At 39.9% G+C, this 21574-nt stretch overlaps 1 protein-coding gene across 1 annotated transcript; it reads right to left on the reverse strand.

Annotated features, from left to right (window-relative positions):
• Positions 1–584: 584 nt before the first annotated feature.
• On the reverse strand, positions 585–20876 carry TNFRSF9 (TNF receptor superfamily member 9). Its single transcript, XM_037818885.1, has 9 exons — positions 20775–20876; positions 19080–19156; positions 18138–18321; positions 17307–17414; positions 16760–16897; positions 16043–16109; positions 13831–13961; positions 13088–13222; positions 585–1534 (listed from the first exon to the last, which is right to left on the reverse strand). The coding sequence occupies exons 3-9, from the start codon at positions 18250–18252 to the stop codon at positions 1446–1448; spliced, it is 783 nt and encodes a 260-aa protein (XP_037674813.1). The 5' UTR covers positions 18253–18321; positions 19080–19156; positions 20775–20876; the 3' UTR covers positions 585–1445.
• Positions 20877–21574: the final 698 nt, after the last annotated feature.

A 21574-nucleotide genomic window follows, 5' to 3' on the forward strand; every position in this document is an offset into this window, starting at 1 on the left:
GTCATAATCACAAAAAACCTGTCAACAGCCCAGATGTCCTTCGGTAAAGAATGGATTGATAAATTATGGTATATTTGCAAAATTACACAGCAGTCAAAATGAATACACTCCAGCTATCCACAGCAATATGAGTAAGTCTTATAAATATAATTTTGATGGTTAAAGCACGCTGTGGAAATCTACATATAACACCATACCATTTTCATAAAGCTAAAAAACAAGCAACTAAACAAAATAGCATAGCTTTAGGGCACCTAATTATGGGATAAATGATCATTTTTTAAAGTAAGGGAATGAGAAACTCAAAATTCCTGAGAGAGGTTGCCTGGGTGTGGGGTGGGGGATTGGACAGGATACGAGGGCAGGAAGCAGCTTACAGTTGGATGCTCCAGCTCTGGGGTCAGCACACATTTCCTGGAAAGGGCCAGATATTAAATACTGTAGGCTTTGTGGACTATAATGTTTCTGTCGCAATGACTTAAATCTGCCATTGTAGTGCAAAAGTAGCCTTATATAATACAGGGGTAGAAAAAAAAATGAGTGTGGTTCTGTTCCAAGAAAAATTTATTTATGGACCCTGAAATTTGGATTTCTTATAATTCTATGCATCATGATGCATTACTCTTCTTTTGATTTTTTAAAATCATTTAAAAATGTTCAATCCATTCTTAGCTCATGGGCTATACAAAGAGGTGGCAGCTCATATTTGGTCCACGGGTGAAGTTTGACAACCTCCGCTCCAGCGCTCAGGTTCACAGGTGTTCATTCTGCTTTTAACTTGGAAACACGTTTCAGGTATTAGTTTTTGTGCATCGAATATCATATAAAACATTTTTAAAAATAAAAGGTGTTAAGACTTGGCTCAGAGGGGAGTAGAGCAAAGGCAGACGAAATGATGGAAAGGACCAGAGGATATGCCAAGAAGCTTGAACACTTCCAGATGCCCGTCCTTGAGGTCTCGGATTTATTTCCTCTTGACCCCAGTCTTGGGCCCTCTCACCATTCTCTCCGTGGCAGCAGAGAAGATTGTTGTGCTCAATGACAGAACCAATGGAATTTTGGTTGGGGTTTATCTGAGTTTTATGGCTTATTGCCACACACACACAAAAACTGAATTGATTTTGATTATAATTTTATCTGAACCACTGAACCTATATGACTCCATTAAAAACATAATTCTCTTTGGAATAAAAAAAAAAGAACTAGTCCAAGTCTTAAGTAGTGACTAAGAAAATGACCTTTTACTACCAACTTTGGCCCATACTTATGTTCTTTTAAAAATGGTACATTTTTTATGGTCAACCCATTGGCAGCTGGAAAAAAACTCTGGGGTGTAATCCTGGGTGTTATCTAGGATGGTGTTTTTAATTTTAGAAGACATGTTAGAGGGATCACTTGCATTTCTTCTTCTCAAGAGCATTCCAACGTCTCTTTGGATTTCCATTTCACAGTTCACATTCCCCTTCCTCTTCTTCTGGAAATCGGCAACTACAGGCATCTTCCTCTTGGGTGGTTTGTACTGGTTTTATAAAGGCTAAAAAATAATGTAAAGATATTTATCTTTTGTTGTCTGCTTTAACTGTTTAAATCTTTCCTTCATAAAACAGTCTCAGACCATCTCTGAGTAGCAAACATTCTCAACTTTAATTTTAGCAAATTCATCAACAAGAAAGGTAAGAGTAAATATGAGATTTCACTCAGGATTATTTAATTTAAGATTTTTCCTTTTACCAGATTTTTGTATGGGTCCTTAAGGATTATTTTCTTTTTTTTTTTTAACAAACAACTAAAAAATCTTGAGCACGAATCACTATAGCATAAAATATTAGCCATATCCCAAATGTAACTGTAGGTTGAATTCAGCAACACATATTTTAGTCTTCAGGGTTACTTAGATTAAACATTAGTTAGTTTCTTTAGAATGAAATGCTTATGGTACTAAGATTTTAAAAGTATACCACTACCTCCATCTGCTAGGAAGTAAAAAGTTGGTTTATGTATTATGAAAACATGCATTAGCTTCCAGATGTTCTTTGACTTGTTCACATGGAGTATTTATGTTTCCGCTGAGCAACTTTGAATTTTAAGCAGGTATTTCTTTACACCTGACAAAGCATGCTTACTAATATAAAAAATAAAAACAAAATACCAATAACTGTACTGTCTAACTAGAACATATGAAAACCTGGCAGACTTTCAGAAATACTACTAGGATGTATCTTTTATTTTGAAAATAGTATCAAAGATTAATGTAAAACTGGAGATCCATTTCCAGAAATCTGGAGAAGTGGGTACTTTTCTCTAGTCGTCCTGCTAAGCACAGCTGGAAACTCTGGCCTTTATGTGGAGAGAAGAAAGGTGGAGAGAAGAAAGCTGACCAGCCGAGGCTCTCAGGACCCAGTGGATGACAGAGGGATGAGTTTCCTGGGTTTTCTTTCAGCCTCACATACCTCAGGCTGAGAATTGGAAAAGCTAGCAATCTGGAATTGCCAGTGGGCACTAAAAGAAGAAAAGCCTGCCCTCCCTGGCTACAAGGACAGGAAAGGGCAGTAGAGCAAGATGGAAAACTTTTAGACGATAACCGCTCTACTCCTCCCAAACATGAAAAAAACCACGGCTCCACTCCCAAGACTGCCAGCAAAGGCTAGACTCCCACCCTCACCTGGCTGTGACAAGGTGCTCCTTCCCCTCCTCAGGGGGTACTGTCTGAGGAAGTCTGCTGGACAGTGAAGACTCCCACCACCGCTCAGTGGAAGCAAGCCACCCCATCCCCAGCCCTGCAAGGTCAGTGGAGCCCTCCATAGCCCAGCCAGGGTGGGAGCCAATGGGGGCTCTGTGGGGCCCTGAGCTCCCACACATGCCCAGCGGTCCCAAGGAGACCCTCACCCCCAGGAGGGCTGGTGTGGAACCTGGACTTCCACAAGGCAGCATCCCCCTCCCTCTGCTGGAGCAGTATCAGAGGAAGACCGAGAAAATACAAGATTTAAATTAGATCCAGCATCCCATAATATAATGCCAAAAATGTCCAGGTTCCCATCGAAAATCACTTGTCATGCTGAGAACCGGGAAGATCTCAATTTGAATGAGAAAAGACAATCAACGGAGGCCAGCACCTAGATGACACAGATGACAGAAATACCTGGCAAGGATTTTAAAATAAAAATGCTTCAACAAGCAATTAGGAACATACTGGGAACAAATGAAAAAAATAGAAAGTTTCAGAAAGAAATAAAAAATATAAAGAAGAACCAAGTGGAAATTTTAGAATTGAAAATTACAATAACAGAAATTTTAAACATCAATGAAGGCGCTCAACAGCAGGACGGAGAGGACAGAGGAGAGCATCATTACTCAATCTGGACAGAGAGGAAAGACTAAAAAAAATGAAAAATGAACAGGGCCTCAGGGGCATGTGGAAATGTAGGAAAAGAGCTAATATTCATGTCATTCATGTCTCAGAATGAGGGAAGACAAAGAGAAAATGTATTGGCAGAAATAATGCCTGAAAATTTTCCATATTTGGGAACTGAGTGAACCCCAAGCAGGATAGAAAGAAATTCCCAACAAGACAACCATAGCCAAACTTCTGAAAACAAAAGACAAAGAAACAAATCTTGGAAGCAGCTACAGAGAAACAACACATTTATTTATAGGGGAAAAACAACTCAAATGTCAGTGAATTTCTCATCAGAAACCATGCAGGCTAGAAGGATGAGAAACAGCATCTTTCAAGTGCTGAAAGAAAAGACCTGTCAACCAAGATTTCTATATCCAGTAAAAATATCTCAACATGAAGGGGAAACCAAGAAATTTTCAGAAAAGAAAACTATAAGAATTTGCCACCAGCAGACATACCCTAAAAGAATGGCTAAAGAAAATTCTCAAACAGAAAAGAAACGATAAAGGAAGGAATTTTGGAACATTGGAAAGGAAGAAAGAACAATAAAATGAGCAAATATATGGGTAAATACAATAGACTTCTCTTGAATTTTCTAAATTATTTTTGACGGTTGAAGCAAAATTTATAACACTGTCTTATATGGTTCTCAGTGTATATGCGGAAATATTTAAGACAAGCATAAATTGGAGGAGGTTAAAGGGATGTAAAGAGAGGCAAGCTTTCTACACTTCATTCATACTGATAAATGTCAGCCTCAGTAGACTGGGGAAAGTTATGTACATATAATGTAATATCTAGAGCAACTACTAAAAGAGCTATACAAAGACATACACTTAAAAAAAAACCCATCGATGAATTTAAACGGAATTCTAAGAAATATTCAAGTAACCCCCAGGAAGGCAGGAAAAAGAAAAAAGAGAAATGGAAATCAGAGAGAACAAACAAAAAACAAAAAATTAAATGAAAGACCCATGCTGATCAAGATGGTGGAATGAGATGCTTCAGGCCTCTGTCTCCCCATAGACACTTTGAACGACCAGCAAGATCTGGCAGAAATGTCTTTCTCAAAGATCCAGAAAACAGTTAAAGGACTGTAGTAACAGGGTGAGCACCAAATCAAGGCAAAGGCTACTAAGAGTGGTAGGATCTTGTGGTGCCCTGGGTGGCCCCCCTACTGCCCCTCCCCAGCTTGGCCTGGAGCCAGGCCATGCTCCCAGTGTGGATCCCTGGATGCAGTTCTAGAAGGAGCGGAGCATAGACTGGGAGCACGTACGTCTGGCCCAATCTGTTTGTGGTGGTCTCAGGCTCTTTCTGTACCAGAACTTGCCCTACATATAGAAGGGAGCTCACTGAGCAATCCTGTGGGAAAGAAGCAAATCATACTGCCTGGGGCAAGAGATTGCTGAATGTAGGGCATACAGTGCAGTGCCTGGGACCTTGAGGAAACTGTTTCCTAGGGAAGAGGAGATATTTATATCCGTGTGAATGGGGAAATTCCTAAGGCCACACACACATGCCCAAGACAAGATGTATGCAGAGAAAGGATCAGGGAGGCTCCTCAGCTTTGGCCTTGAGCTATTCTCTATACTCATTATATGGATAAGCACTGAAGAAGAGCAGTGTACAGCTCAATCTGCAAAGACTGGGAAAGGTATTGTCTATTGTTCCTTTTTCTTGGTCTTCTTTTTTCTTTTGCTAACTCCTGACATTCAAGGAAAGCTCTGTCATAACACTAACTGGATACAAGCTTAAGGAATAGACGTCTCAGAGTCTAAATTCCAGTGCTGACATGCTAAAATAGCCAATGCTGAGTTTTCAATGAAAGATTACAAAACATACAAAGAAACAGGAAGTGATGACCCAGGCAAAGGAGAAGATTAAAGCATTAGAAACCATCAGTGAGGAGGACCAGACTTGGGACACCCCAGACAAAGACTTTTTAAAAATGCTCCAAAATATGCTCAAAGAGCTAAAGGAAAATGTGGACAAAGGACTAAAGGAAATCAGGAAAAGCACAGATGAACACAAAGAGAATATCAATAGAGAGATGGAAATTATGAAAAGGAACCAAACAGAGCTGAAGACCACAGTAACAGAAATTAAAAATTCCCTCAAGGGATTCAACAACAGATTGGAGCTGGCAGAAGAAAGAATCAGTGAACTGGAAGATAAGACAATTGGAATCATCCAATCTGAGGAGCAGAAAGAGGAAAGAATGAAGAAAAGTGAACAGAGCCTGAGGAACCTGTGGGACACCATCAAGCTTCTCAATATATGCATGGTGGGAGTGCCAAAAGGAAAAGAAAAAGAGAAAAGGAAACAGAGAATATTCAAATAAATAATGGCTGAAAACTTCCCAAATTTAGTGAAAGACATGAATATACATATTTGAGATCCTTAATGAACTCCAAACAGGATAAACCCAAATAGACCCACACCACACCATGTTATAACTGTCAAATGCCAAAGATAAAGAGAGAATTCTGAAAGCCCAAGAGAGAAGCAACATGTCAGGTATAACAGAACCTCAATATGATTGTGCTGATTTCTCACTGAAAACCATGGAAGCAGGAAGGCAGTGGGAAGACATACGTAAAGTGATCAAAGCAAAAAAACTGCCAACTGATAATTCTGTATCTGGCAAAACTATCTTTCAAAAATGAGGGAGAATTTAAGACATTTCCAGACAAACAAATTTGAGGGAGTTCACCACTAGCCCATTCCTACAAGAAATGCCAAAAAAAGTTTTGCAGGTTAAAGGAAAGGACACAAGACAATTGACTGAAGCCAAATGAAGAAATAAAGACCTCTGGTAAAGATAATGACATGGGTAAGTGCAAATACCAGTACTACGGTATTTTTGATTTGTAACTCCACTTTTTACTTCCTACAAGATCTAAAAGGCAAATGCATAAAATATGATGATAAATCAATGATTTGGGACTCAAAATGAATAAATAAGTAAATTTGTGACAAGAACTACATAAAGTTGGAGGGTGGAGAGATATGGGAACTTGGAATGTGTATGCCATTGAAGTTAAGTTGGTATCAAAACAAATGAGATTGTTATAGATTTAGAATGTTAAATTTAAGCCCCATGGTAACCACCAAGAAAATATCAGAGAATATGCAAACTCACAGACACAGAAAGTAGACTACAGGTTACTGGGGTTGGGGGCAGAGGCAATGGGGAATTGATTCAAAAAGAGTGTGGGGTTTTTGTTTGGGGTGAAGGGAAAATTCTAGTAATGGATGGTGGTCAGGGTACTGCAACATTGTGAATGTGATTAATTGCACTGAATGTATGCTTGGGAGGGGTTGGAATGGGAAGATTTATGCTGTGTATGTTTCCACAGTTAAAAAGAAAGAAAGGATGAAAAATTAAAGAGATAATGATAATTAAATGCAATACATGATACTGGATGGGGTCTAAGAATGGAGGAGAAAAGGCTCAAAAGGATATTATTGGGACATAAGAAAACACTGGAATACAGAATGTAAGCTTCATATCAACATACATTTCTTGAATTTGATAACTTCTCTTAAGGTGATTATATAAGTGAATATCCTTGTTCATAGGAAATGTACATAGAAGTATGTGTTCAAGGAGTATGATATGTGCCAACAGCTCTCAAATGTGCAGAAAATATAAATAGATAGGTAAATAGATGATAGAATGATACAGCAAAGGTGTCAAAATGTTAAAACTGGTAGATCTGGGTATCTGGGGGTGGGGGAGAGGGTTTGTTGGTGTTCTCTGTATGGGGTTTTTATTATTTTTGCAACTGTCCTGTGAGTTTGAAATTATTTCAGAACAAAAAGTTAAAACTAAATTAAAATAAAATGACGGACTTGAACCCTAACATATAAAAAATTACATTAAATATAAAAATTTAAATATACCAATTAAAAGAGATTAGTAAAGTGACCCAACTATATGCTGTCTACAGAAACCCACTTCAAATATAAAAATGTAGGTAGGTAAGTAAAAAGAAGCAAAAAGAAATACCATGTACACATTAATCAAAAGAAAGCAGGAGTAGCTATGTTAATATCGTATAGAGCAGACTTAAGAGCAAAAACAAATTACCAGACACAGAGTAGGACACTGCATAATTACATAAGGGTCAGTTCTCCAAGAAGGCACAGCAATCCTACATGTACATATGCCAAGCAACAGAGCTGCAAAATAGGTGAAGTAAAAACTGATAGAACTGATAAAAGAAATAGACAAATATGCAATTATATTTGAAGACTTCAACTTCCCTTGCCAAACAGTTGTTAGTACAACTAGAGGGGAAATCAGCAAGAATAGAGAACTCAACAATGTCATGAACCAATAAGATTTAACCAATATTTATAGCACACACCAACCCAAAACAACAGAATACAGAAGTTTTTAAGCACTCGCAGAACATATATTTGACCATATTCTGGACTATAAACAAACTCAAACAAATTTAAAAGAACTGAAACCACAGAGAAAGAAAATAGGAAAATCTCCAAATACCTGGAAACTAAAAATACACACTTATAAATAATCAATGGGTTAAATAGGAAGTCTCGAGGGAGATTTAAAAATATATTGAATTGAATGATAATGAAGAAACAGCATATCATTATTTGTGAGATCCAGATAAACCGTTCTAAGAGGGAAATTTATAATGCTAAATTCTTAAATTAGAAAACAGGAAAAGCCTCAAATCTCTAAGCTTCTACCTTGATAATAAAAGAAGGGCAAAATAAATGTGGCTTATCAGGGGGGACAGTGGGATTCGGGGGGGCCATAGGGATCACACTCCCGTTTGTCTAGTTTGTGGATGGATGAGTGGAAAGGTGGGGGAAGGAAACAAACAAACAAACAAAGAGACAAGGGCACCCAGGATTCTTTTTTACTTTAGTTGCTCATTTTCACTTTAATTATTATTCTGGTTATTTTGTGTGTGTGGTAATGAGGGTGTCAGGGATTGATTTTGGTAATGAATGTACAACTACGTAATGGTACTGTGAACAATCAAATGTACAATTTATTTTGTATGACTGCGTGGTATGTGAATATATCTCAATAACATGAATAATTTTAAAAAAAAGGGGGGGGGGGCAAAATAAATCCAAAGCAAGAGGAAGGAAGGAAATGATAAAGAGAAGAAATCAGTGAAATAACAGAAAAACAATAGAGAAAATCAATGAAAGAGCTGTTTCTTTGAAAAGATCAATAAAATCGATAAACATCTAGCAAGACTGAAAAAAGAAAAGAAAGCGGGAAGACACACATCACCAATAGCAGTATTGAAACAGGAAATCACTGCAGCCTCTGGAGACATCTAAAGGGTAAAAAGATTTGACAGCTTATATGAAATGGACCAATTCCTTAAACTATACAAACTACCACAACTCACCCAATATGAATTAGATAACTTGAATACTCCTGTAATTATTAAGGACATTGAATTTTTAATTAAAATGCTCCTTTGAAAAATTTTCCAGGCCCTGATAATTTCACTGGAGAATTCTATCTACACAATCTCTTGTGAAAATAGAATAAGAAGGACTTGGGAGAAAATGTGGAAATATTAAATTTCCCCACCCAGGGAATTAACGATATTCTCACAAGCATTGGGGGCTACCAATTTAGAAGGACTTGCCCTTATGAAATTTGTTACTGCGAAGGAGAGGTTAAGCCTATTTATAATTGTGCCTAAGAGTCACTCCAAGAAAACCTCTTTTGTTGCTCAGATGTGGCCCTCTCTCTCTAGCTAAGCCAACTTGGCAGGTGAAATCACTGCCCTCCCTCCTACGTGGGATCAGACACCAAGGGGAGTGAATCTCCCTGGCAACATGGAATATGACTCCTGGGGAGGAATCTAGACCCAGCATCGTGGGATGGAGTACATCTTCTTGACTGAAAGGGGGACGTGAAAGGAAATGAAATAAGCTTCAGTGGCAGAGAGATTCCAAAAGGAGCTGAGAGGTCACTCTGGTGGGCCTTCTTATGCACAATATAGACAACCCTTTTTAGGTTCTAAAGAATTGGAATAGCTAGCAGTGAAGACCTGAAACTATCAAACTACAACCCAGAACCCATAAATCTTGAAGACGATTGTATAAAAATGTAGCTTATGACGGGTGACAAATAGTGCTGGAGCAATTGGATAGTCATAGTCAAAACAAAACAAAAAACCCACAAAAACCTGATCTATACCTCACATCTTATACAAAAGTTAAGTAAAAATGAATCATAGACATAAATGTAAAACACAAAACTAGAATACTTTTAGAAGCTGACACAGGAAAAAATCTTTCAGACCTAGGGCTTGGCGAAGAATTCTTAGACCTGACACTAAAAACATGATCCGTAAATGGAAAATGTCAGTAAATTAGACTTCATCAACATGAAACACTTTGTCTCTGTAAATGACCCTGTGAAGAGGATGAGAAGACAAGGTTGGGAGAAATGATTTGCAAAGCACATCTCTGACAAAGGATTCATGAAGAATATAAGGAACTCTCCAAAACCAACAGTAAAATAACAAATAATCTGATTAGAAAATGGGCAAAGGACATGAAGGAACAGTGTACTGAAGAGGATAAAATAATAGCAAATAAACACCTGAAAAGTTATTAAAACATTAGGGAAATGCAAATTAAAAGCACAATAACATATTGCTACATATCTATTAGAACAGCTGAAACAAAAATTGTGACAATACTGAATGCTGGCAAGGATGCAGAGAAACTGGATCTCACACGTTGCTGGTGGGAATGTAAAACATACAGCCACTCAGGAAAAAGAGTTTGGCAGTTTATTAAATAAACTAAACATGCAATTACCATCTGATCCAGCAACTGCAGTCTTGGGCATTTGTCCTAGAGATATGAAAACTATGTCTGCCCCAAACCTGCACAGGATTGTTCATAGCAGCTTTATATGTAATAGCCCAAACTGGGAACAACCAAAATGGCTCTCTATAGGTGTTTGGCAAAACAAACAGTGGTACAACTGTGCAATACTATTCAACAATAAAAAGGAATGAACTATTGATGCACATGACAGGTTGGACGGATCTCAAGGGCATTACACTGAGTGAAAAAAGCCATTTGAAAAGGTCACACGCTGTATGATTCTGTTTATATACAACATTCTCAAAATGATAAAAATACAGAGATGGAAAACAGATTCATAGTGTGGGAAGAGGTGGTGGGTGTGACTACAAGAGCAGTGCAAGGGAGATGTTTGTGGTGATGGAATAGTTCTGTATTTTGTTGTGCTGGTGTTTAACATGAATCTACACATATGAGAAAATGACATAGAACTATGTACACACCATGTGCCAATGGCAATTTCCTGGTTTTGATATTGTACTGTATTTACATAGGCTATAGCTCCACAAAGGGTATGTGGGGACTCTCCATTCTATCTCTGCAGCTTCCTCTGAATCTAGAATTATTGCAAAGTAAGGAGTTTTTGAAAATGACCTAAACATTTAAAAATGGATTACAGTTCCATTGCAACTTACAAATTGCTCATAAATACATTTGAAAAGCATTTTACAAAGAACTGTGTTGTAGTTTGGGGTTGGGTGGGAGGGATAATTAACTTTAAGTCAGAGGCTAAGATGAGAAGTTTAGAGGTTTAAATTAGATAAGAGTTTCAGAAGTCAAAAAGAGAGCGAAAGAACAAACCACAGAGCAGGAAAAGATATTTGTGGCACGTGAACAACAGACTAAAGAATTACTTTACATTAATAAGAAAAGGACAGATGACCCAATAGAAAAATGCTCAGAAACCTGATCAGGTACTTTGCAAAACAGGAAATCCAAATGGCCAATATAAAATTGGTTCAAAGGTGTTCTATCTCACTAGTTATCAGGGAAATGCAGATTCAAACCATAGGGAGATACCACGATCCACCCACCAGATAGATAAAAATTAGTAAGTCTGACAGTAGCAAGTGTTAGCAGGGATTTGGAGCAAAAGGAACTCCCAGGTACTGCTAAGAAAGTGTAAAGGGGGCCCAATATTCTGGAGAATAGTTTGCTATATCTACTAAGGACCAAGATGCACATGCCTCATGTCCCAGCAATTTTATTCCTAGGTTAAAAAAAAATTAAAAAAAAAAAAACCACAAAAGCAGTACACTCATATTTACTGAGATAGGTGGACAAAAATATTCACACATCATTATCTGTAATAGTTCCAAACTAAAAGCAACCTGAATGTCCATCAATACTAGAATGGGTAACAGGATATGATAGAGTCACTCAATAGAATACCAATCAGCAATAAAAATCAACTAAGATAAACTCAACGCATGGATGGATTTAAAGATACAGTGTTGGGCACAAGAGGCAAGATATGGAAGACTACAGATGGTTCAACTCCACTTGTAAGAAATTCAAAACCAGCCAAATGAAACCGTGTGGTTAGGGAGAAAAACCATAAAGAGTATGGAAGTGAATAGCATAAAAACCTGGACATGGTTAGCACTGTGTGGAGGGAGGGGCTGCTCTCTGCAAAAGGCACATGCAGAGCTTCCGGGGAGCAGAGAGGGGTCTGTTTCTGGAACTGAGTTGGGTTATTTAGGTGTTTATTTTACAACTCGTTGAACTTTATATTTATGCGCTTTTCTGGGTGTTTCACAATGTAAGAAGGTTTTTCATATTGCTTAAAAAAAAAGACCCTTTAAACAAATTAATGTAGTGACTCTTTCGATCAGACCTTAATAATGCTTCTCCACATATATTTGAACAACCTCCTCCAAAGAGCCACTAGCCAGTCTTAGTCTGTTTGAAATTTTACAGTTGTGCTCTCGGAAAACTCTTCCAGTATATAAATCCCTATTATTAAGTCTAGCCTGTTTTCTATTATTCTGTCCTCTAAGAAGACAAAGAACAGGTCATTCCCATCGATAAACTTTTTCAAATCAATATTAACAGCCTTTGTTTGATGAATATTGACTCTGGGTCATGCACCTGCTGGGTATTTTATAGAAACAGTATCTTGTTTAGTGAATTAAAGAATTAAATCCATTATTAAAATTTTTCATTTAATTCAGACTGGTGCTATAATAATCCATCTTCTTAAACCTACTTCAAACTCCCCTCTAGCTCTCTACTTCCCTCTAGCTCTCTACTCTACTTAAACCTCAAGTTGCAGGTTTAAACTCAGGTTGCGGCCATTTATTAGCCAGAGGAGGCAGCGCAGGGTGGTGGGAAGATCATTTTGTGATTCCTCTTTGCCAGTGTCCTGTATGCACAACTGACTGGCTTAAAACACACATACACACGGACTTATCCAAGCCTGAAGCATCCTTACTTAAATGGTCATTTTTCTAGATCTCTTGGATTATGTTCTGCAAAAGCCAAGGATTCTCAGGCTCAGCACTGTTGACAATTTGGGCCGAATGATTCTTTGTGGTGGGGGCTGCCCCGTGCAATGTAGGATGTCTGGCAGCATCTCTGACCTCCACCCTCTCCAATACCAGTAGCAACCCCTCAGTCGTGACATCTAGAAAGTGTCCAGACATTGCTGGATATCTCCTGGGGGACAAAAATCACCCCTGGTTGAGAATCCCTGGGCTATACTACCCTAGTCCCAATAGCTTAGGAAAAAGAAAGTTGGCTTTTCCTTCCTACTGCAGAAAGCCTTGTCTCAGAAAGGATCATATGCTTTTATGTTAGTCTTACGTTGTTTGAATATATACAGGAGCTTCTTTCTGCTCTGCTTAGCAAGAGAGAAACGGAGCACGAGGGAGAATACCAGGAACAAGACGGCAGCCAGGGTCAGCACGAGCCCGGTCACGAGCCAGGAACCGTCGAGATCTTTCAAAAAAAGAGCACAAGGAGAACTGCATGCAGAGATACATATGCAAATACATTTATGTTTATATTTATATTCAAAAGCTCCTAAAGAGAGGGGAAGTGGTGCCTTGGGCATCTCCAATCTCAACAAGCGTGCTTGCATGTTCAGAAAACTTAAAACATTGAATAATATTCCTAGAGGCCCACCAAAGTGAAGGGCGCTTGGCCTTTCAAACATGTAGAAAATGCTATCACAGGCAATAAAGCCTCTTCTTGCCTGGAAATATTTAAGAATAAGATGCATTTGCACATAGGAATGAAGCTGGCGGTCAGGGGGCAGCCACCAGTTCTCCTTTAGAGGCCCTTCCAAGCCCCTGCCTCTATTATCCCCTTTGGTTGGCATTAATAAAGGTGTACAGCCTGTTTGGGTCAAGTCTCACCTTATCTTGCTCCCTGATGGACCAAGAGAATGACAAACACCTGAGTAAAACTAGGTACCTTGCAGCCAGGGTAAAACAAGGAGGCCTTGTAGGCAGAGATATGAGACAGCAAGATACCGAAGTGAGTTAGATACCCATCGGGATTGCCATGACACATTCACTTGGATAGAATAGCAACAAAGGAGCTACCTGGCCTTCTCACAGGTGCAGGAACGGTGTTCGAGGGTGTACCTGGCGGAAAGTCGGATGAAGCAGGTCCACACACCACGTCCCTCTCCTGCGTCCCATTCACAAGTACGGACTTTCCATCTGAAGAGCAGCTTAGAGAGTTCAAAGGAAAGTTCCAATAGTTAATTTAGGTACAGATCATCCTAATTAAAAGACGTTGACATTGTTCACCTAGCAAAGAGGCTAGTGATAAAGATGTGTGGGGCTGGGTTCACAGGCAGTGCAAAAATATTTTGAAAATTTCCACTTGGTGGGACTTTCTCTTGCTTTCCCTCTGGGTTCTAGGTGCGCCACAATCCACCCAACTCTACCCAACTAACTGGGTTCCCATTTCTTCCTGGGCAGGGGAAACTTCTTGTCTCACAGCAGCTTACGACAAGCCATTTTGCCTGGTTTCTCTCTCATCCCCCAACTTCTAATCGTATTTGAACATCTTGGGCACAGACAAAGGGCAGACACCTTGGCATAAGGTTGTTCTGGCCTTGGCATTAGAGAGGTTCGGGTTTGAGTCCCTGGCTCAGCTGCTTTGCAGAATGATCTTGGGCAAGTTATGAAGACTCTCTAAGCCTCTGTTTCCTCATCTGCAAGATAAGGTCTGTATTTGCTCCCAGGACTGTGGCAAAGAGCATATGAATGAGCCCTGGTGATGCACCTGTGCGTGCCTTATACCCTCTCAATAAGTAGTAGCTATTGTCCTCATCGTTGTCATTTTTATTATGCCTCTTCTCTTGCCCCCTGTGCCAGTTTGGATGTATTATGTCCCCCAAAACGCCATGCTGTTTGATGCAATCTTGTGGGGACAGACGTATTAGTGTTGATTAGGTTGGAATCCTTTGATTGAGTGTTTCCATGGAGATGTGACTCAATCAACTGTGGGCAAGACCTTTGATTAGATTATTTCCATGGAGTTGTGGCCCCACCCATTCAGGGTGGGTCTTAATTAAATCACTGGAGCCACATAAAAGAGGTGACAAACAGAAGAACTCAGTGGTGCTGCAGCTGAGAGAGTCATTTTGGGGATGGCCATTGAAAATAGACTCATGCTAGTCTGGAGTCTGCCTGGAAGAAACTAAGGGAATACATCTAGATGCCTAGAGAGAAACATCCTGGGAGAAAGCCACCTTGAAACCAGAACCCTAGAACAGATGCCAGCCAGGTGCCTGTGCCTTCCCAGATAACAAAGATTTTCTAGATGCCATCAGTGTTCTTCAGTGAAGGTACCTACACTTGATGCCTTTGTTTGGACACTTTTACGACCTTGGGACTACAACCTTGTAACCAAATAAACCCTCTTTATAAAAGCCAATCCATTTCTGGTATTTTGCATAATGGCAGCATTAGCAAACCGGAACACCCCCTTAGCTTTCAAAAACCCAGTTCAAACCCCACTTTTCCATGCAGACTCACTTGACTTCTCTGAACTATTTGTATCAAAAGACTTTTTTAAAAAACAAATCAAAACAAAACCAATCTGTTGCAAACCAATGCTTCTGTAAAACATAGTAAAAATGAATCACTAGAAAATCAAATGAACAAAGAACAAAAGCATACAGAACACAGACCCAGATTTTTATCATCAAAGTCAATAGGCAAAAATTAGTCTTCCAACTTGCCTTGAACATTTCTAAACAGTTTCTCTCTGCTCCTGCTGTGGATGAACAACTCACCAGCTGTGGACAGCACCTGTCCGCAGACCATGCTTTGAAAGCTCTGGTGGAGGCCACAGTGTCAGTAGTAACGTTCTCCCTTATGCTGTGTTACTACATGTGGTGGAACTGTTTATCCAACTATGCATCAAGGTACCCTTCTCCTGTCTCATTCTCAGTGCTGGCACTGCAAACTTGAGGATGAAAGGACTAATGAGGGAGGAAGAGGCAGCAAAGAGACAGGAAAGAAATGGGGCAGAGACGAGCACCTGGGGCAGATTAGTAACCAAGTTCCCTGGGAAAATCTGATCTAGACGCTGTCGGCATTATTTCTGGAGAAAGTGCCCATTTTGTGTACCGAGTTGCCATTGCCTCACACTGTCCCCACCCTGCCTATTAGTATGTCATTATGTGTCTACACTTGATAGATATATTTTTAAAACTCCAGAGATAACATTTCTTGTCTTTAAAAATATTTAACACAGATATTTGTTTTTTGAGCAACAGGAAATTAACCTTATACATACTCTGTCCAGGGTCGACAGATGCCATGTTTCTGATCGTTAAATGTCCCAAAGCCACAGTCTTTACAACCTTGCATAAAAATTAAAGCAATAATTAAAAAGGAAGCACCTCCATCATTTCATAACTTTTCCTGTGATGAGCACAGTATGGTTGTTAACAATATACAACCTACACAAATTGTTCAATGATGCATATAGAAACAAAACCCTGAGATTACTAAAGTATTTATTCTAATTGTACAAAGTATTGAATATGCATAAATGTATGAAAATGCATTTTCCTGATGAAGAACAAATGCTCCAATTTCAAATTGGAACTTGACTCAGTATTTTGTTACCTGTTACTTTAAGTTTTGATGAATCTATTTTTTTTAACTTTGTATTCATCGGTCATTTCATATTGATAGAGGGTTTAATTCATCAAGAAGACATACAACACTAAACACGTATGTACCAAATAATAGAGTTTCAAAATACTTGGCACAAAATGGATATGATTGCCTGGATTAACAGACACACCCACAATTGGAATCAATAACTGATAAAAAAAGGAGACACTAATATATAAATAATCAGTCTGTACTGAAAATTGCAGTTTTCTAGTTTGTGTTTCCCACTCAAGTAAAAGCTGTTGGAGGGCAGAGAGCAGGTCTTACGTATGTTATCTACACATAGGACTAGAGAACAAACTTATAACAGATTGGAGAACAGCAAACCTACCCTCTTCTGTTAATTCTTGACCTTGTTTACAATCCTGTTCACACATGGTGCATCCTGCCCTCACGCAGTGGAATCCCAACACACACTCACACTCTGCATCGCTGTCGGGGGAGCACGCCTTCTTGGTCCTGAAAACACCTACAAAGTCCCCCACCCCCACCCCCAAAGTGTTAGATTATGCTTGAACTCCAAATTCAGGAAGCATAATTTCATTGGGAAAGTCTGCAATCAAAACAGGCTCACCCTACTTATGATGTCCCTAATGACCTTAGAGTATAATGTTTACTTTAAATCTCTATAAAAGACATTTTATATTTTGCTAATTAAACATTTCTCCCCTGGCCAAATGAATGTCCCCTCTAGTTTTTGAGAAGCTCAATCCACAAATAACTGCCCTTACAGTAAATTGTTTTACTGGACTGGCCTTTTGGTAGAGGAATCAGCAACTAGGACACCTGAGATTTTTAGTAGATCTCAGTCCTACAAGGGAATAAAAGCTCATTTTCCCAAAGCAAATCCTGAAGAATACATAAATCATAAATCATACCTTCACACCGCCTACATATGTTGCAGGCCTTTTGTCCTCCTATGCTGGAGAAACTATTTGGAGGACAGGGAATGCAAATCTGGTCCTTGTTTTTCCCGCAGAAAGTACCTAAGAAAGGCAGACAATGGCTGAACATGTTTGACAATGTTCAATCATCACCCAGAGCCTTAGGAGGTTTTATGAGAGAATTAGAATTGGAAAAAATTATTCATTTTCTAGATGCCACAGTGATAAGACTATTTTCTTGGTTGACTTTCTAAAGTTGCACATTTGCAAGATTGCCTTTAGCATACTTACAGAGTTAGAAATAACAAAGTAGAGATACTGTAACAAATACATCAACAGAAAGAAAAAAATGTTCCTTTATCCCCTGAATAAAACAGAATGATTTCTCTTGATTGCTGAGAAACTGGACTGGGTCCTGGAGGAGACCAATGTCCATGACTGGTACCCTAAAATTTACGAGGGTCTGAATTTCCCCACTCGGTTAAGCCCCCAGCCACTTGCTTGTTCCCTGCTGTACCCTTAGTTAAGCACAAGACCTCACACACAATACTAACATTTACTGAGGTCTTGCCATGTGGCATGGACTGTTCTAAATCCTTCATATGATCCTCCCAGCAAGACTATGAGAGAATTTCTCTTATCTCCAGGTAATAACGTTAAGTGACTTGGCTATGTTCACACAACAAGTTTGTGGCATTCAACACATATTTGCAAACAAACAAATAAAAGATGATTAAAAGGGAGCCCATCAGCCCTGTCTACTAGCCTAACCAAACCATGTTCTCAACAGAACAGATGCCATGCGCACGTTAATTTGGTTCTTACCAGCTGGGCAGTTGCTACAGGAATCTTGTATTGATCTTGTCCTCTCGAAATTCATAAACAACAGCACAGTTGCCACCATGTTGTAATAGCCATTTCCCATGATGAAATCTTGCATAGATTTCACACTGGCAAAGCAGATTCCAAAAGAATTTTAATCACGTTTACTGATTCCAGAAATGTCACTCTACAAAAGGTAAACACATTTCAAATAATGAGGTGGCTACTCCTTCCAGAATTGTCTTCCTTCCAACCATTACCTTCTCACAAGTCCACCAGATATTAACTTGGGGCTTTTCAGGAACTAAATTCACAATGGAGTATTATGGAAAAGGTAGCAAATTCAAGAGTGCCTCTTCTCTTTGAGTAGACATAGAATCTGCTACAACATGACAAGTGTGACTAAGCATGTAGCTTTGTGCAGGTTTGTCAAAATCTATGAGTGCACTTTCCAACATGTTCTGCCAAAATAAAGAAATAACAACAGCAAGAACTTTTGGGGACTTCCATAGATAGTTAGCATTAGCATCCTGATTTCAACAATGCCTGTGGCTGGCTGCCTCTGAAATAGACTTCTGAAAAAAAGACACTGCCAGAGGCATCTGACAGCTCAGCTCAATGAGAAGACATCTCATTTTTACTATTCTCCCTTAGACTGGAATTTGCCTGTGGGAAGTTTCAACACATCATTGCTTGAAGATTAAGACACCTCCCTGCCCAATTCACTGCCCTGTTTTCTTTCAGGTAGACATAGATTCGCCTGTTTTGAGATTTAAAGCTCAGATGGTTACAAAACTGAGGATTTTTGGATCAGCTTTATTTAACAGGCTATTGAATAGACATTATGAATTAGAGGAGAAAAAAAGTCTGGAAATATGCAATGGGAACCAAGGTTCTATCCTCATCCCACTTCAGTGCCCTCCCGCCCTCCCCAAATGGACAAACCTCGAGGCTTCGGGGCTGGCGGAGAACTTTCCACTCCTTGATCTTCACGGCAGTGAGCGCTCTGCAGCTCGGGAACACTGCAGGTTTGACACAGGCAGCTTTGGTGACTCAGCCGGGGGTGGGGCGGGGCGTGGTGGGAAATCCCCGCCACAATTCTGTGGGGTAACTCATTTGATATTTGCTGACCCCAAAACTCCCTACACTTCTCGCCCCCACTTGTTAATGGCACTGCAGACCGTTTCTTGGAAGCTGCTCTCTACTCTTGGGACATTTTGTTTGGGAAAAGGATTTTGTCATTTAAATAGTTCTCGGTCAGAGCCTCAAATATTTTGTCCTTAAAATATTCAAGATCTGAGGGATGAAACCACCTTGGTTTAGCAGTAGATTAGCATTTTTTGCCATACACTATCCCTTAATGCCCTAACAATAACGATGCTATAGTTGTGATTTATCGAGTGCTACTAATGTACCAGGACCCCAATAAGCACCGTAACTAACGATTCTCAAAACAACCCTAGGAGCTGTACTGTTATTGTTGAGGCATCACCATGTAAGTGAGGACACTGGGGCTGTGCGTCTTGTCGGTCTTCAGCGGGACCGAGAGCCGGGCTCGGAACCCAGGGCCACCGGCTTCTGCTGGTGGACTCCCTCCTGTGTGGGTGAGAGTGGGGAAGGAGGAGGGAGAAATGGAGGCAAATGGAGATGAGGGAGGCATGGGATTTACGTGCCTGGGTGGCACTATTCAATAAAGCTGAGATCTAGGTGGACTTTTCAGGAAACCATGATTTCAAAATTAGTCTTTTAAAAAAGAAGAAAAAGAAGGAGGAGGAGGGGGTGAGGAAGAGGGAAGAGGGACAAGAAATGGGGAGAGGGAGAAAGAGGAGGGAGAGGGAGGAGAAGAAAGAGGAGAAGGAGGCAGAGAAGAAGAGGAGGGGAAAGGGAGGAGGAGGAGAAGGAGGAGGAGGAGGAGGAGCAGGAGGAGGAGCAGGAGCAGGAGGAGGAGAAGGAGCAGGAGCAGGAGGAGGAGGAGGTGATGAAGAGGAGGAGCAGCAGGAGGAGGAGGAGGAGGAGGAGAATGAAGAGAAGGAGGAGCAGGAGGAGGAGACGAATGCTCTGGAGACTCCAAGATGAGCGTGTGCAGCACTGAGGGTCTAGGGAGCCTCAGGAGCTCGACCGGGGAATTTTGGCTGGGGTGGGGTATGGGAATGAGGATGATAATGAGAGTGGTTTTGATGAAAAAGATGGGTTTTCTGTTAGGACCCAAACTATAAAGAACTATTTTCCCACAGGAGAAATGGAGGCTTGGTCTTGATTGGGGAAGAGGGAAGAGAAGGGAGCTGATTGTTACTAAATACCTCCTCCGCGCTAAGGACTTTAGCTCTAATTTAATCCTTCCAGTAACAGCTGTACAAGATGGTTACTGTTGTCCCCATTCTATTATCATCATCACCATTTTACAGATAAAGACATGGAGCTTTCCTCAAAGAGGTTAAGGTAACTGGTAATTCAAGGAAGTGGGGCCTAAATTTAAGCCCTGGTTTGACTCCAAAACTCCTATAGCCTCAAAAAAGCAGCCCCATGGCTTCGAATCTCATCACATCCTTCCTTGATAAACTTATCATTTATTAGTGCATGAACGCTTAGGAGATTTGGCCTCTCCCTCTTCTGGCCTCTGCAGCCTCCACTTGTGTGTACCTTTCTCACATGCCTGCTTCCGCATCACGCATGTCTCCTGTAGAGCAGGAGTGCCTAGGGCTCTGGCTGGTTGAGTCTTCTCTCTCACTTGATAGCTGTGCGACCTTGGGCAGGTTAATCGACCTCTCTGCTCTTCTGTTTCTTCATAGACTTTGGAGATTATATGAACTAATACATTAGCATCATAAGTCCTCTATAAACATAAAATCAGTTCCTTGAGGCCTGTTAATTCTACCTTTTCATCTCTTATAAAACTGCCCTCTCTTCTCCATCCTTACTCCACTATCTTAGATTCAGCCTTTCCAAAGAAGACTTCTGTCATGTCACTATCCTCCTTAGAAACTTTCAGTGGCTCCCCATTGCCCACAAAATAAAATCTGGACGCTGTAATTCCTTACTCAGGGAACTTCAGGCCCTGTAATTATCTTTTTAAAAATTGAGATATAATTCACATACCATCAAATTCACCATTTTAAAGTGTACATTTCATTGGTTTTGGTTATACTCAATGATATTGTGCAACCATCACTGCTATCTAATTCCAGAATATTTCCATTACCTCCAAAAGAAACTTCATACCTATTAGCAATCAGTCCCAATTCCCCTGTCCCCCCATTCCCAGCAACCAAAATCTGTTTTCTGTTTCTATGAATTTGCCTATTCCATACATCTGATATAAATGGAATCATATAATATGTGGCCCTTTGTGTTTGACTTCTCTCACTTAGCATAATGTTGTCAAGGTTCATACCTATTGTAGCATGAATCAGAACCCCATTCCTTTTTATGGCTGAATAATA

Source organism: Choloepus didactylus, chromosome 2 (genome assembly GCF_015220235.1).
Source record: "Choloepus didactylus isolate mChoDid1 chromosome 2, mChoDid1.pri, whole genome shotgun sequence".
In the NCBI taxonomy this organism is placed as follows: domain Eukaryota; kingdom Metazoa; phylum Chordata; class Mammalia; order Pilosa; family Megalonychidae; genus Choloepus; species Choloepus didactylus.

What these genes read in the sequence shown, in the direction of transcription:
- TNFRSF9 (XM_037818885.1), bottom strand. Translation starts at nt 18,252, where the DNA reads ATGCAAGATTTCATCATGGGAAATGGCTATTACAACATGGTGGCAACT. An exon ending in CTGTAGCAACTGCCCAGCTG is followed by an intron (nt 17,415 to 18,137) that starts GTAAGAACCAAA and finishes TGCCTTTCTTAG; the next exon opens with GTACTTTCTGCGGGAAAAAC. An exon ending in ATCTGTCGACCCTGGACAGA is followed by an intron (nt 13,962 to 16,042) that starts GTATGTATAAGG and finishes GAACTCTCTAAG; the next exon opens with CTGCTCTTCAGATGGAAAGT.